Source organism: Neopsephotus bourkii, unplaced genomic scaffold (assembly GCF_033783945.1).
Source record: "Neopsephotus bourkii isolate Nb327-2 ecotype Australia unplaced genomic scaffold, CSIRO-AGI_Nbou_v1 NB_1292, whole genome shotgun sequence".
Classification (NCBI taxonomy): Eukaryota; Metazoa; Chordata; class Aves; order Psittaciformes; family Psittacidae; genus Neopsephotus; species Neopsephotus bourkii.
The window spans coordinates 8,540,704-8,555,819 of NW_026901776.1; the positions used below are offsets into that span (position 1 = coordinate 8,540,704).

At 50.6% G+C, this 15,116-nt stretch overlaps 2 protein-coding genes across 5 annotated transcripts; one reads left to right on the forward strand and one right to left on the reverse strand.

Moving 5' to 3' along the window:
• Positions 1 to 4,671: 4,671 nt before the first annotated feature.
• YIPF3 (Yip1 domain family member 3) lies at positions 4,672 to 10,353 on the reverse strand. Of its 2 annotated transcripts, none has more exons than XM_061365922.1 (9): positions 10,201 to 10,353; positions 9,912 to 10,112; positions 9,734 to 9,840; positions 9,134 to 9,179; positions 8,651 to 8,743; positions 8,211 to 8,342; positions 7,591 to 7,704; positions 7,060 to 7,183; positions 4,672 to 5,163 (listed from the first exon to the last, which is right to left on the reverse strand). In XM_061365922.1, exons 1-9 carry the CDS (start codon positions 10,270 to 10,272, stop codon positions 5,042 to 5,044), a joined length of 1,011 nt encoding a protein of 336 aa, XP_061221906.1. In that variant the 5' UTR covers positions 10,273 to 10,353; the 3' UTR covers positions 4,672 to 5,041. The 2 variants fall into 2 exon arrangements, with proteins under 2 accessions (XP_061221906.1, XP_061221908.1); XM_061365924.1 differs by lacking the exon at positions 4,672 to 5,163 and adding an exon at positions 6,236 to 6,786.
• Positions 10,354 to 10,552: 199 nt separating this feature from the next.
• Positions 10,553 to 13,846, forward strand: POLR1C (RNA polymerase I and III subunit C). Of its 3 annotated transcripts, none has more exons than XM_061365939.1 (9): positions 10,553 to 10,700; positions 10,783 to 10,854; positions 10,932 to 11,039; positions 11,636 to 11,768; positions 11,830 to 11,976; positions 12,186 to 12,338; positions 12,512 to 12,661; positions 13,097 to 13,213; positions 13,541 to 13,846. In XM_061365939.1, the coding sequence occupies exons 1-9, from the start codon at positions 10,632 to 10,634 to the stop codon at positions 13,657 to 13,659; spliced, it is 1,068 nt and encodes a 355-aa protein (XP_061221923.1). In that variant the 5' UTR covers positions 10,553 to 10,631; the 3' UTR covers positions 13,660 to 13,846. The 3 variants fall into 3 exon arrangements, with proteins under 3 accessions (XP_061221923.1, XP_061221924.1, XP_061221925.1); XM_061365940.1 differs by having other exon boundaries at positions 11,857 to 11,976; XM_061365941.1 differs by having other exon boundaries at positions 10,593 to 10,711.
• The last annotated feature ends 1,270 nt before the right edge of the window (positions 13,847 to 15,116 follow it).

A 15,116-nucleotide genomic window follows, 5' to 3' on the forward strand; every position in this document is an offset into this window, starting at 1 on the left:
ACACCGCCCCGCTGCGCTGCGCTGCGCTGCTCCGGCAGGGCCGGGCGGGGGCTGAGCGTCCCCGCGGCTCCCCGCCCCGCCCCACTCCGCCCGCACCTGCCGGGCCGCCCCGCCTCCTGCCTGCCACAGCTACGGGCCCTCCTTCCGCCCAGGGCGGGCCGGCACCGCCCACAGCCCTTCGCCTCGTCCGCCGCCGGGCAAGGCCCCCTCCTCGCGGAAGGGGGTGGGCGCATGAGGACCCCCATCCCACACCGGCGTGCCTCACCGCCATCTTGGGCCCCGGCACCACTCGAAGCCAGTGAGGGCGTTGCTGGTGCTTGCTGGCTCCTGCCTGCTGCCTTGAGGAGACAGCGGGGCCGAGGCCGTCTGGGGTGCTCCTTGGTGCTGCGGGGGTGCAGGAGTGGAGGGAGAGTGGGAGAAGATCCTGGGAAGGGCTCTCCCTGCTTGCCCTGCTACCGCTTGGGCAAGGCGCCAAAGGTATTGGGCCATGGTGTACTTGGTCTGAGGAACAAAAGTCTTCCATCAGCTTTGGCGATGTTTAAACCCACTACACCCTAAGCTTGGACCCACGGGTTGATGGTGAGGTTGGTGTGAACCGCTCTTCACATCCAGGGCTTGCAGAGCTGGTGCTTGGAGGCAGCTGGTGGAAGGTGGAGTGTTGGGAAAGTGCCACAGGCTTCCTTACCCCTGCAGCACACAGCCTGTTCCCTCAGCCCCACCTGAGGTGTGAGGGATGTACCTCACTCCCTGCCCATTTACAGGTACAGATCAGAGGGATTTGTCCCCTTTACTCCCTCGTTGGGTAATCCTGTACTTGGAGAGAAGTAGGAAGCAGGGCCCCAGCGTTTTCAAGTCCACTGAGCTGCAAAAGGAAGCCAGTGATGTGGAAATTAGGTTAAACCGCCTAAGTAGGCAGCTTTCAGCACATAACTAATCTGGCTGCTGCATACAGCAATGCTCAAGTGAATTCCAGTCTGGTGGGTAACTCTGGGACAAACCCAGGCTCCTCTGCTTGGTTTGCAGGCCTGGGTGGAAAAGAGAGGATGGAAAGTGAGGGGAAAAATAGGAGAGGAGTGGGACATGAAGCAGTTCTCCATTTCAGTGGAGGAGCAGGTCACCTTTGCTGAGGAGTGCGTGTTAGATCCTGAATAGGACAAGGAGAGCAGCAGATAAGAAGCTGGACTTGGATGTGAGCTTAAGACTGGCTGCAGCATCTAACTTACAGTGTAGGTATCATCATGCCCTTTGAGGTTTCTTGAGTATTGCTGTTCTCTAGATACAGCCATACATACCTGCATGGGCTTGATTCTGTACCTACAAGACACATCAAAACAGAACACTGGCCTGGCAACACGTCTGCACTGGGATATGAGCAGCAGCTGTGAGCATCCAGTTGTGTTACAGGTGGTGGCTTTCAAAAACTTAGCAACTGATCTCTAAGGTCACATTAAATGGTCCAGGTGAGAACCAGATCCTATGTATTCCAGGGCTGTGAGGGGCAGAGGCTAGGTGTCAGAGTGGTGAGCAAGGGGGTGGCCAAGAAAATACCAGCTGCTGATCTGTACAGGTCGACTGGGAGACTGCACTGAGTCTCACCTTGTAATTAGCTCCAGGCACTAATTAACCCATGCTTCATTGAGCAGGCTATTATTAGAGAGGTGCTTGAAGGAGAGCCCCTGGGATGTGTCCCACTTCAGTTGACAGCAGAGGCCTTGAAGTATTGATGAGGATGCCCTAGTGGTGGCACCTTCGCTGCCTGTTGTCAGGAGCAAGAGCACATTGAGGAGGTAAGGGTCCTACCCTGCTTTATGCTCAAACACTATGAAAAGCGGCACGGGAGCTAATGGTTCAAAGCTTTGGCTCTTGGCTCACTGAACCTAATTAAGGACTATGGAGAGGGGAATTTGGCAATGGTATTTTGTGAAGAACTAGATATTGCTTCCTTGTCATGTGCAGTTATGAAGCAGGTATGAGGAAGGTAGTTTATTGTTTACCTAATGGGGGCACAAGGAATGGCTGACTCTCTTGACTGATGTCATTAAGTGCTAACACTTAAAAAGAGAAAAACAGTGAATGAGGAGCAGCCACAGTGAGACTAGAGGCAGGAAGGAATGCAAATGGGAGAAGATAAGGCTGCCTGTAACCCAAAACACATTGAGGTTGCAACAATTAGTGCTACAAGGAGGGACTCAAGAAAGGGTTGGACTCGCAGGTACTGCAGAGGAGAGGAGATCAGGAATGCTTTAATATACACTTTATCTTCCTCTTTCTAGTCTGACACCTTTATATGATTTTTTTCATATTTAATAAAAAGGGGCTTACACAAGTCTCAGCAACCTTCCTCAAAAGGGAGAGGTGATGGAAGGCAAGTATTTCGGATTTGCTGCAGGGGAGGAGGGGGGAAATTGTTTTGGATTTTCTGCAAGAGCCATGGCAGGAAACAAAGGCAGAGATAGTCTGCCATGATAGGGCTGTAAGGCTTGTCCTGGTAACTAGAGGACTTGAGTAAGCACTGACGTGCTCCCACAAGGACTTTACTAAGGCTGCATGCTCAGCACCCTCCCTGGAACTGCAGCACACATGTATTTCCCTGCAAAAGTGCATTCTCTCTGTCAGCAAAAGGAGATGCTGAAGCTCTCAGCTGAGTACTGTATTTCTGGCAGCACAGAACAGTTCAGCTTCCAGCTGCTCATGCACACAGAATTAATCAGGCCTGAAGAACTGGAGCAGAGCAAGCCCCATGGCTTCTGAGAGAGTTGTCACCCTGGTCATCAGTTCCCAGCTGACATGGCACACAGGCTGCACAGGGGAAGCACAAAGAGCTCACTGCTCTCTCCTGTGCTTTGAGTGAAAACACAGGGCACAGCTTCACTCCTCTGATGTAGGTAAGTGGTTAGGTGCTGGAGTGGTGCACAGCTCTTCTCCAACAGTGTCTGTGTATCAGCAGTGATAGGAGTTCAGTGCAGAATGATTTTTCTTCTTGGCTGGACTTATTCTGGTGACAATTGTCTCTTTCTGCTTTCCTTCACCCCCTGCCTGTGCTGTGAGAGTTGCACCAAGAGAAACAGACCCATTCTAGGCTGCCAGGGCAAGAAATATGAATCAGAAACCAACCTCCCATGGAATTATAAAGAGGGAAATACCAGAATCAGCATTACAAACTAACACTTCATTTTTGTCAAATTTGAAAGTAATAAAAGTTCTACAAGCTTACAGTAGTTCAGTTGGTCCAAAAGATGTGGAGACCATAGGCCTAGATACTTAGTTCCTCCAGATAACTTGCTCTTTGTGGGGTTCTTCAGACAAAATTAATTTCCCAGGGAGGGGGGAAATGAGTGAGAGAACATGTCTGTTATGTACGTGTTTGTTAGCAGACGAGCTTCTTGCTCTTGGAAGGGGGAACAAATTAGAACTCAGGAATAAGCAACAGTGGAAAGTAGGTCTGTGACTGCAAATGCTCAAATGACATTTTTGTTTGACTGAAGCAGATGACCAGCCTGAGGACAGTAGCTGGCCCCGTCTTCCTCTTTCATTGTACTCTGGCACTAGTCCGAATGCCACTACAGCTGCATCCTCTCCCACTAATAAAAGCAAGGCAGCAAGGAGTGAAGTTCTGATGTGCCATCTGCCTTGCGCACAGCTAACTTGAAAGTACAAGAAAGGGAAACACCTTCTATTTTTTTTTCCTCCATCCTGAGCATAAGGAAAACTTCTAAGGGGTGGCTCCTCTCCCTCAGTCATCCAGAGCTACAGGCAGAGAAAAGGTGAAAGCCAACTATCAGCTAACAGCTTTCCACTCTTGGACCAGTACAAGTGAGAGCAGTGAGGGAAGGCTACCTCTGAACTATTCAGCTACGAGTTACTGCAGTGCCAGTAAGCCTACACTGAGCTGCTTCACTTCTCCATCCTTAACCGGAGTTTTCCTGAACCAGTATGCTGGAGATGAATGTGCCAACTCTCTTACCATTGCACACTCCCCAGTTTCTCCCTTAGTTTAATGGAAACACTAGAGAAAAGCTTGCCAGAGACTCAAAAGCATCCAGGATTCCTTTCAGGAATAAGGCCTAGACCCAGCTTGAAGAGCCAGACAGTACACAGCAGATTGTGTGTCTGGGGGAGCAGGATGCTGCTCAGAGCAGTGAGGTCAAAGTCCCATGGCTGGGAGACGTTAGCACAAGCTGCGTGGGGGTGGGCTGAACTAGAGTCTTAATAGAAATATCCACAGAAAAACATGCACAACCATGCTGCCCCTGCAGTTAGAACTGCTGTCCCATGGAGCAACATTGGCAGAATGGTGGTAAGAACACAAGGTGCTGTGAAAACATGGGGACAGATGCATTTCTGATATCCATGGGAGAAGGGACAGTGAGGTGAGACAGCAGCTTGGACCAAGGGAAAAAAAAAAAAGAGGGCTCAATCTGGAACATGACAAGGAAGAACATGCAGTTAAACATCATGCTGTTCTTGAAAATCTCTAGAGAAACTAAAGTCCCTGTTCCTCTGGGCTATGGAAAAGGTGTCCAAGACAGACCATGTATCAAAGAGCATTTAAAGTAGGACAGCAGAGAACTGCAAAGAATCCTGCTTTGAGTCTACAACAGGACAGATAAAGGTGTAGAGAACCAACACCGCTCTTCTATTACACAAGTATGCTCAAACATAAAACAGCACTCAGCACCAACATCAATTTAATTCTTCCCTCTTCAGGACAGGAACAGGGCAGATACCCCCGGGGTTACATCAGCAAGCGGAAAGAGGGGCAAGGGACAAACTGTGCTGGGAAATCCCAGCTAAACATCAGGCAACAGAACCACTCTTTACTCTAGACAGCCCAGACCTGGCTGGGGGAAGAGCATAGTTCTTCCCAGTCTCTGAGGTGCAGTCCATTCAGCTGCCCAAAACTGCAACCCAAAGGACAGATCCCAGGAAACAAAACCAACTCTTCTTTCTGCTGTTCTGTCCTGTTCCTAAGAGGCAGCAGGTTATTATGGCCCTATGCAGCCCCAAAAGTAGTGAAGGAAGCAAGTCCAAGTCTGTGAAACTACAGGGTCAATGCAATGGCTTTGGCTGTTGTGTTCAATACAGCATTGGAAACAACTGGAATGTCTCTGGCAACTCTCTGAAAGGGTGGCATGTTGGGTCCTTCCAATGTGTCCAGGATACCTGCAGGGAACAGGAAAAAGGGGAGAGTAGCAAGAATTAGTTCAGATGCAGATGCCACGTTTCTCCTTGTTTTTCCCTCTGGCCAGGTAGTGGTTGATGGTGGCAGGGCCCAGGACATCCGAAGCACTTCCAGGTAACAGGAGGAAACATCTAGCCCCAAAGACTGAATGGGAATGTACACCTTCATCCAGAGACCACAGGGTATGGATCAGAGCTTCTCCCTGGGGCAGGGAAACTGTATGTTCCCAAGAGGAACATAGATTCTTTCACTCTAAGTGCCAGATCCAGTTTCCTACCATTTGACTTAGTTGCAGACACTGCCAGGGATGCTGCTCTGCTGAGGAAGATAGGTAAAATCCTGCCCCTACTTCATCCCAGCATAGATCCTGCTCTTAGATTGTTTGTTTCATCCTGAGGTACATCTGCAGATTCACATCAAGAGCTACAGCTAGGGTGCAATGTGGAATTTTTATCACTGAAATGTAAATACAGCCCATGCTTGGCAGAAAACACGCATACCGATGTAAGTGTCCTCCACTCCCTGTCAATTACCCTCTCAAGACTGATAATCAGCCATAGAGTGCCTTGCAGAAAACTGCTCCGAGTATATTTTCTTCTATTTCACCTGCTGAAAAGTTGCAGATCAGGGCTCAGAACCTTCTCTGTGAGAACAGATCCAGGAAAGAACAGTATTTACAACTAAAAGGACTTGTAAAGCTATGCTACAACCCCAAAATTAAGCAGATTTTTCTGAAGTATCATCAACAAATCTGGCTGCCTAAACACATAAAGAGGCTTGCAGAATTGTGTGTTTAGGGATGTGGAAACTCTCTGGTGCTGGGGTGGAAGAAGACTTTTTTCTTTTTAAAAAGAGATTGAGACTTTGTTAGGAGAAATCAAGAAGAGACACAGAAAGGGAACCTGAACATGTATAGACTGTAAACAGCACTGACTGGGGAAAATGCAGCTTCTGCTATCTGTGTTGTACATGTGATAAAAAAAGGTGTCACCCCCCTTTTTCCCTCCCCAGGTGGGATGGGCAGGAGAATCAAAGGAATTTAAAACCCGTAGGTTGAGATAAGAACAGTTTAATAACTGAAGTACAATACAATACTAATACCAGTAATAATACGGGAAATAACAAGGGGAGAGAATATAAAACTAAAAGGGAAAAAATAAACAATAAACACAAGTGATGCACAATACAACTGCTCACCACCCACCAACTGATACCCAGCCCGACCCGAGCAGCTATTGGTCCCTTCTGGGTTTATATACTGGGCATGACGTGCTGTATTATGGAATACCCTTTGGGCAGTTTGGATCAGGTGTCCTGTCTCTGCTCCCTCCCAGCTTCCTGTGCCCCTCCTCACTGGCAGAGCATGAGACTGAAAAGTCCTTGAGACTGCAAAGTCCTTGATTGGAGTAAGCATTACTTAGAAACAACTAAAAACATCCATGTGTTATCAGCGCTGTTCTCAGACTAAAGCAAAAACACAGCATGGTACCATCTACTAGGAAGAAAATTAACTCTATCCCAGCCCAAACCAGGACAGGCAGATTTCCAGATCAGAGACAAGCAACCCAACTTCAGCATGATTCAGGAAAGGACTGGACGTCTGCCTGCAAGAACAGTCAATGCTGTTACACGGCACTTGTGGGGAAAGAATAAGCATCCTGCATCACAACAAAACTCAGTGCACAGAAACTATCCCTCATTTACTTCCTGCCCTGCTTTGACAGCTTCCTCTAATAAAGCTAGTGGTGGTCATTCCTGGGTTGGAAACTGGCACAGATGCCCTCACGTCAGATCCGAACTGTCCATCCTTTCTCTCAGAGAGAGTAAAACGCAGCTCCTCTTCCCATAGAGGATGTCTTTTTATCTCCCCTGCTTACCTTCCACCACCTTGTGATAAGCAAAGTGCAGATAAAGGAGGAAAAGCATGTGCAGAGCAGCGAGGGTCCCACACAGGATAAGCCGCTGGGTGTGCCCCACGGTACGTGACACCAGCACAGCAACCTACAAAAGAGGTGGAGATCAGAGAGTAGGTAGCTGCTGCCTCTCTGGCACTGCAGTCAGGAGCACACAGGAGGGTGGGCCAAGTAGTGACAGCCAGTGGAACTCTCCTCAGAGCCTTTTTTGCAGTTTGCACCAACAAATTCAGAGTAATCTAATTTTGTTCTATGCAGGTGAACCCTGCCTGGTCTCACCAGTACAGGATGTTCAGACAGGACTCCCCACAGACGTAAGGCAGTAAACCTCCTGCAGTTGCAGTGTCACCTTCATATATCAGAGTGTCAGGCTGCTCTTCATAGCAGCCTAACTGACTGTGAAATGAATTGCCAGGCCCAAGGAACATAAAGCAAACAACACTTCCCTCCCTTTTTTTGTCCACAGAAGAGGACCCCATGCTACCTGTCCCTTACCATTCGTAGGGTAGAGAGTCCACCAACACCCAACCAAAAGATATAGAAGAGGGAGTGGAAGTGGATATTATAGGTGACAAAGAGGGTGATGCAGTGTCCAAAAAGACCGTAGCCCTGACAAAACAAAAATATCCATGTTAGAAGCATCAGTCCCACACAAAGGGCCACTGATCAAGAGCACAAGCAGCCTATTCCTGCAACGTGTCACCAAAGCCAAGCTTCACAAACCACTCATTCAAGGCCAAAGAGTCAACCAGCACAGTAATTTTAACAGCGCCTCATACCCAGATGATTTCTCAGATTCACAGGGATGTCAGACATTGCAACAGCTTGGGAAACAGAAAGAGGAGCCTCTGATTCCAGAGAAATTGAAATCTTCTGGGTTTTGTACCACCATGCTGTCAAATCAGGAAGTGCAAAGCCAAAGACCTGCACAAAGGAACTGCCTCTTTGTGCTATTACTGTGCCCAGGATGGGGCAAGTCAGAAGAGCATCCTGGAATTCCAGATTGTCCCAGTGCGGTTACCTGGGACAACCTATTTACAAGGACTCATCCTGTTCTCTGGGAAGAGCTTGTGCTAGAATACCACACATCTTGGGGCAGCTCCATGTGTACATACCAATAGCGACAGCATCTGCACCATTGTGATTTGGGCATTGCACAGATATGCCAAGAAATAGATGAATGATGAGACGCCCAACCAGTAACCAAAGCAGGTGCCAATGGCTGTGCCCATCAGTGTGCCTTCCCTCTGTGGAGACAGAATGAGGATGAGGAGAACTCAAAGGAGTGACCTGTCTGCACCCAGATTCCACCTGAGAGAGTCCCAGAGCCTTTCTAAGTTCAGGATGACACACTGCAAACACCCTGCTCTCCCAGCAGCAGAGCATCAAGATTTCCCTATCCTTCCTCCCATCCCCAAACCAACAGGTTCTTGAAATCAATCTGCTTTCCAGCAAGATGCTAATTCAGTCATGGAAGAAGTTTCCTCTCCATTTCTAGTGTCATTATAACAATCCAGAGCCCAGTCAAACCACAACTTATCACTGAGACTCGTACAATGATGGTGTCCGATGTCTTCATCCCATGCAAAAGGATGGCCACCAGCGTGAAAACCAACATGAGGGGTCCATACAGCTCGCCTGCAATCTTCTACGGGAGGAGACAGATCAGGGAAGGCTTGGTTAGTGCTCTGGAATACCAGGCTCCCCACCACAAGTGATGCGAGAATCGCCCTGTTCAAAGCTTATCACTTAGCTGCCTGAGAAGGAGCAGTAGAGTCACGGCTGGCAGGAGCCAGGCAGAATATGTTGTGTGACAAGGACTCTGGGATATGTGAAGCCCAGAGCTCTGGAACTGTACAAGCACTAAAGGCAGCACACTGAGGTTCGGGACTACTACAGGAAAGGGTTTTCCAACAATTTTTGGGAAGTGAGCACTTAACAAACTAAGGTCCTTAATAACATGGACTACTTCAGTTTTACAAGGTGTATGTGGATGTTCACTTGGCCTTTGAGTCTGATTCAGCAAAAGGGAACTCACCTGTGGGAAATTAATCATCTTCACAGGAATCATGGACTCCATCAGTCTGCATCACAGCAAAGCAGGGAATGACATCAGGAGCAGGGAGCACAGGAAAATGGTTAGCAAAATACTTCAAAAGTAAAAGATCCCAAACACCCATTATCACTGTTTTCTGTTGTGGGACACAGATGTCTTCTAAAGGGTCGCATAAAGTAACTAAAGGAAAAAACCTGACCATCAGTGGGTTAACCTTGCTGGAGAGGATTCAGTGAAAACATTTAGGGATCCACTTGCAGATGAGAGACTGACAAACAGGAAGGAAGTAGCCTTTCTTCATGGTGCCTGACAGAATTTTGCCTTTTTGGACACAGCTGTGATGCAAACCCAAGAGAAGCCACATAATGCATCCAAGTACCCAAAGTCCTTTTTTCCTCCCTGAGCAGCAATGCTGAATGACAGGCGACTGGGCTACCAACCCACCTCGTGACCCCCGTTAAGGGGACAGGCATCTGAGCCTTCCTGCAAGGGTGACAACCCACCCCATGTTGTTGTCTTTGTGGGGGCAGCCAGCCTCTCCCTGCCCCCCGGTGAAGACAGCCCAAGCCGGGCCTTGCCCACCTGGCTCGCACTTGGATGGGCTCCACATCGAAGTAGGGCCGAAGGATGTCGATGTTGGCGTAGAGGCTGAAGGCCCTGGTGGCTTGCCTCTTCCCCACCTGCCACATCTGCGGACAAAAGGGAGCTGGCAGCGGGTGGATGGACGGGCAGGCAGGGTCCTTCCTGGGGCAGCGCTCACCTGATCAGCCACCTGCCGGCCCAACTGGCCCCGCAGCCCCTTCATGCCCAGGAACTCCCCGTCCTCCTCCTCGGCGGCCCCCGCCTCGCCCTCCTCCTCTTCCTCCTCCTTCATGCGCTGGTGCATCTCCCCCATGTCCTCAAAGCTGGAGCCCGATGTGTCGTCCATGTTCTCCATGTCGATGACAGCGGAGCCGCCACCCTGCGCCGGGGCAGACAACGTCAACGCCCGCTCGGCGCCCTCGCTGTGGGGCCCCACAACACCCCCGCCGCTGGCAGCCCGGCCCCACCTGCATGTTGTCCTCGAAGCCGCCCCAGTCGCCGGCGGTGCCACTCCTGCTGCCGCCCGCCGCCGCGGACATGGTCCCCAGCCCGCGCCGCGCCGCGCCGCGCTGGCCGCAGCCACCTGCCAGCCCCGCAGCACCCGGATGTGACGTTAGGGCGGAAAGGCGCCCACTCTCTCGCGAGGCCGCGCGTCGGGAGGGTGAGCGGTGCCGCCATCTTGTGTGTGGCGCAGGGCGGGGAAAAGTGCAGCGCCGTGGCAGAACGACGAGGTGAGGCGTGAGGGGTGCGGGGCGGTGGGGCGGAGACAGAGACCCGGGGCTGGCCGGCGAAGGAGCACCGCGCTCTCCTGGAACAGCGAAACCACGCATGGGCGGGCAGAGACCAGTCACGTGATGGGGAGCCCCGCACCCTCCGCCCCGCACTGGCGGCGGCGGCCATGGCGGCCAAGCGGCGCACTGAGGAGATGCGGGACCGCGTGGTGCTGGGCGAGTTCGGCGTCCGCAACGTGAGCCGCTGGTTCGGGGCGGCGCGGGGTGGTGCGGGGTCCCCAGCCCCCCTCACGGCCCCGCCTGTCTGCCTCCTCGCAGGTCCACACCACCGACTTCCCCGGCAACTACTCCGGCTACGATGACGCGTGGGACCAGCGGCGCTTCGAGCAGGTGGGTGCCCGCGGTGGTGATGGGGCGGGGGGTGCTCCGCCGTGCCCGGGGTGACCCTCCGCGCCCGGCCCCTGCAGGCGTTCCGCGTGGACGTGATCCGCGAGGAGGGGGACGCGCTAGAGTTCGACATGGTGGGCATCGACGCCGCCATCGCCAACGCCTTCCGCCGCATCCTGCTCGCCGAGGTACCGCTGCCACCCGGGCCGGGGGTGCCGGCCTGGGAGCTGGGGGGGGCACGCTTGCATGATGGGGAGTGGGGAAGGCCCTGCCTTATGTCAGCCCTTGCGGGCAGCTCCTGGGATTGGAAGGAAAGCACAGGTTTGTTCCGCACACGTGCCAGGAGCCTAGGGAGTTAGAGCTTTATAGCAGCACGGGCAGTAGTGTTTGTTGCTTCTAAGGGCGCTGTTGGTAGTGGCTGTGCGTCAGTCTGCCCTTCACCTCTTGTGATCATCTGTTTAAAGAAAACCAACCTAAGGAATCATAGAATGGCCACAGAATGGTATGGGTTGGAAGGGACCTTAAAACTCATACAGTGCCCATGCCCATGCCACAAGCAGGGCACCTTCCATTAGACCAGATTGCTCAAAGCCCCATCCAACCTAGCCTTGAACACTGCCAGGGAAATGGCCGTAAGGGTATTTGGGCAGCCTGGTTTAGCAGAAATGCCACTGAAAATAGTCTGCAGGGCAGTTATTTATGGGAGACAAGGGACACTCTGGCTTGGTGCTGTGTTGGTGTGTAATTCAGCTGTCACGTTGACTTGATCTCCTGTCTTCCTGAGGTGCCAACAATGGCTGTAGAGAAAGTCTTTGTGTACAACAACACATCCATTGTGCAGGATGAAATTCTGGCTCATCGCTTGGGCCTCATCCCTATACGAGCAGACCCACGACTCTTTGAATATAGAAACCAAGGTGAGAGTCTTGGGTGAAACAGAAATATGGGAGGGTCAGGTAAACTGAGCAGATTCCGTAGAGGCTCATGCTGTTCTCCCCTTCCCAGGAGATGAGGAAGGCACAGAAATTGATACTCTGCAGTTCCAGCTGAAAATAAAATGTAGCCGAAACTCTCAGGCAGCCAAGGAATCATCTGATCCTAATGAATTATATTTCAATCACAAAGGTGAGATCTCTCCTAAAATAGATGCCTTTTTTTTTTTCTCCCTTTCCTTTTTTGGTCTTGGGACACAGGAATTGGTCTGTTTTCTCAGTGCTGTGAGCTGAGAGATCTGATACCCTCAGTTTGCTAAACTTCTTGCCATCTCCAGTCTTGTCCAGACCAGTGATCTGTTTTGAGACAGCACTGGCTCATGCTGTGGCTTCTCTTTGCAGTGTACAGTAAACATATGACATGGGTGCCCTTGGGGAATCAGACAGACCTCTTTCCAGATGCTGACTTCCGACCTGTTCACGATGACATCCTCATTGCACTGCTGCGACCTGGCCAGGAAATAGATGTGCTTATGCACTGTGTCAAGGGTATAGGTTAGTCCTGGGTCCTGGGGCGAGTGGGAGGACAAATGTGAGTGCTTGTACTAGGGCACAGCTGTGTGAAGGGGAAGAGTGGAGAACTGGCTTTCCCCCATGAACTTGGACCCTGGCATCCCTGTACTCCCCTGAGGCTTGCCTTCATCTTTGATGCTTAACTCTTCTTGCAGGTAAAGATCATGCCAAGTTTTCTCCTGTGGCCACAGCTAGTTATCGACTGCTTCCTGACATTACGCTCCTGCAGCCTATTGAGGATGAGGCAGCTGAAACGTTGCAGAAGTGCTTTTCCCCTGGAGTCATCGAGATCCAGAATATCAAGGGTACTTTCTTCCTGCTCTGAGTGCCTTGTTCTTTACAAGCTTTATCACAGGCCAAATACAGACCAGAGTCAAACCTTGTAGAGACAAAACCACATTGTAATGTTGACTTGCTGATCAGCAGCCTTTTGTGCTATTCTGAAGCTGGTTTGATGGATCAGTGGTTGTCACATGCAGATGTGTTGGGTCACAAATGAGGATCTTCCTGAAATGCTAAGGCTCTGCCTCTCTTCAAGCTTTGTGTTTGGGTTGGAACTGTTTAAGAGACGAGTTTTGTCAGGTTGAAATTTTCCTTTTGGGAACATGCTAATTCTTTATAGTGGTGGCTTCACTGCCTTTGCTGATGGGGAGTGCATGTTTGAGGGGTAAGCGCCTGCTGTGTCCACAAGGAGCCCATCTGCTGCAGGCACCCATCTTGTTTCATCTTTTCCCCTGTAGGAAAAAAGGTGGCAAGAGTAGCCAATGCACGGCTGGACACATTCAGCAGAGAAGTTTTCCGACATGAGAGTCTGAAAAACCTTGTGCGCCTGGCAAGAGTACGGAATCATTACATCTGTGAGTGCCCCGTGCTCCACAGAACAGAGAGCCCTGCTGTGTTCTGTCCAAGCAAGCAGGGACTGCCAGCACGTATAGCTGGGGCTCTGCCTTCCCCTCACCCGCCATATCATCAGCATTCGTATTCCACTGAGTAGCTACTGAGGTTGCAGTTTGGTGTTGCTTTGGGATTTAACGTGTGTGTGCTTCCTGCCTGCAAGCGTAACCTCTGTCTGTGACAATGAGGGTTGTTGGAAGTGTGGTGTAAGGGAAGATGAGGGACAAATGCTGGAGCCAGGTATAGGCTGAAGCTGCCTAGTGGCTCTGCTGACTTGTGTCTCTGTGCAGTTTCAGTGGAGTCAACGGGTATCTTGCCTCCAGATGTGCTGGTGAGTGAAGCCATCAAGATCCTGATGGGAAAGTGTCAGCGTTTCCTGAATGAGCTGGACTCAATACCTATGGAGTGAGCAGGCTGGGAAGTGTATCCCTGCACTGTTGTTCTGGGCTTCTACCACCGGCCTGCAGGGGTGTTTCCTCTTGCAACAGCAAGAGGGTCAAGATGGGCTTGTTAAGAGTCCTAGGACCACTTCTTTGAATTTGCTGTTAGTAATGAGCCTCAGTGAGGAGATGCACTAAAATAAAGGCTTTTCTTTACAGCTGTCTCCTTCTGTGCTGTTCACAATTGAGACTAATACACAGAAAAGAAAGCGGCTGCAGGTCTAAAGACAAATAGCAAGTATTCATTTTAGATTGTATGCAGTACGTTAAGAGGACTGACATGGCAATGTAGTAAAGGACTTCTCAGCAGGTCAGTGAGATTTAACACATCAGTATCAGTGCAGGACTGTTGCAGGTGTCTCAGACCATCTCTGGGGTAGTTAATGTGATAGATAAAAAGCTGTATTGTCAAGAGGGCTGGGCCACCTCTCCTGTGAAGAAAGAGTTGGGGAGACTCTCCAGGGAGACCTTACTGTGGCTTTTCAGTATATCAAAGGGGCATGGAGGAAGACTTCTTGCCAGGACCTGTAGTGACAGGACAAGCAACAACATTTTTATACGAGAAGAGGGTAGACTGAGATTGCATGTAAGGCATTTTTTTACAGGGAGGGTGGGGGCAAAATGTTGGAACAGGTTGCCCACAGAAGCTGTAGATGCCCCATTCCTGGAAGTGTTGGACTAGGCTTTAAGCAACTAGACCTCGTGAAAGATACCCCTGCCCACAGCAGGGTGGAAGGTGTGTGGATTAGATGGGCTTTAACATTCCTTTGCAGCCTATGATTCTCTGTTGCAGTACTGGGCTTCTCTGTGCAAAGGTGCTCTGTAAGGACTGATTGCCCCTTCTTAAACATCTCTAGCATTTCTCCCTGGATGCTAGATAACTCTGTTCTCCCTTCCAGTGACTGGGCTGACCCTGAAGCAGAACTGGATGGTGGAGGGCAAGTGACAGTCAAAGGCCTGGCTCCAGCCAGGGAAGCCTGGGAAATGCTCATCTCAGTGGGGAGCACTATTGTTTGTGAGCACTGGGTAGGTCTTGTGAAAGTTGTTCTGAACAAGCAGAGGAAGGGTGTGGAACTTCAGAGAAGGGGTGGGAGTACTGTTGTGTCCCAGGTGCTTAAGTCAGTTCTCACAACAGTAGAATTTAGGGTAGCAAACTGCACTTTTCCTGTACCTGTTTCACTGGAATATAGTTACTTACACTACAAACATCCGGGCAGGTGTTAGTAGTCTGGAGTGGTTCATCCTCTCCCTGATAATGTATGCTAACTACCATCAAAGGTGCTCCCTTTTTGGCAGCTGGAATAAGAAGTGCTGAACAGCCCTTAGGAAGGCAGTCTCGGCAGAGAAGGTCTCAGATCTTGCCAAAATAGATAGAGGGGTAAAAATGAAACATGACACCATGTGTATGAAACTGGAATAGCTTTAC

Excerpts from the sequence above, each read along its gene's own strand:
- YIPF3 (XM_061365922.1), bottom strand. The coding sequence starts at position 10,272 with ATGTCCGCGGCGGCGGGCGGCAGCAGGAGTGGCACCGCCGGCGACTGG. Across the intron at positions 10,113-10,200 it reads GCTTCGAGGACAACATGCAG|GGTGGCGGCTCCGCTGTCAT; the intron begins GTGGGGCCGGGC and ends GCCCCGGCGCAG. Across the intron at positions 8,343-8,650 it reads AGACATCGGACACCATCATT|AGGGAAGGCACACTGATGGG; the intron begins GTACGAGTCTCA and ends CTGTCTCCACAG.
- POLR1C (XM_061365939.1), top strand. The coding sequence starts at position 10,632 with ATGGCGGCCAAGCGGCGCACTGAGGAGATGCGGGACCGCGTGGTGCTG. Across the intron at positions 10,701-10,782 it reads GCGAGTTCGGCGTCCGCAAC|GTCCACACCACCGACTTCCC; the intron begins GTGAGCCGCTGG and ends GCCTCCTCGCAG. Across the intron at positions 11,040-11,635 it reads GCCGCATCCTGCTCGCCGAG|GTGCCAACAATGGCTGTAGA; the intron begins GTACCGCTGCCA and ends TGTCTTCCTGAG.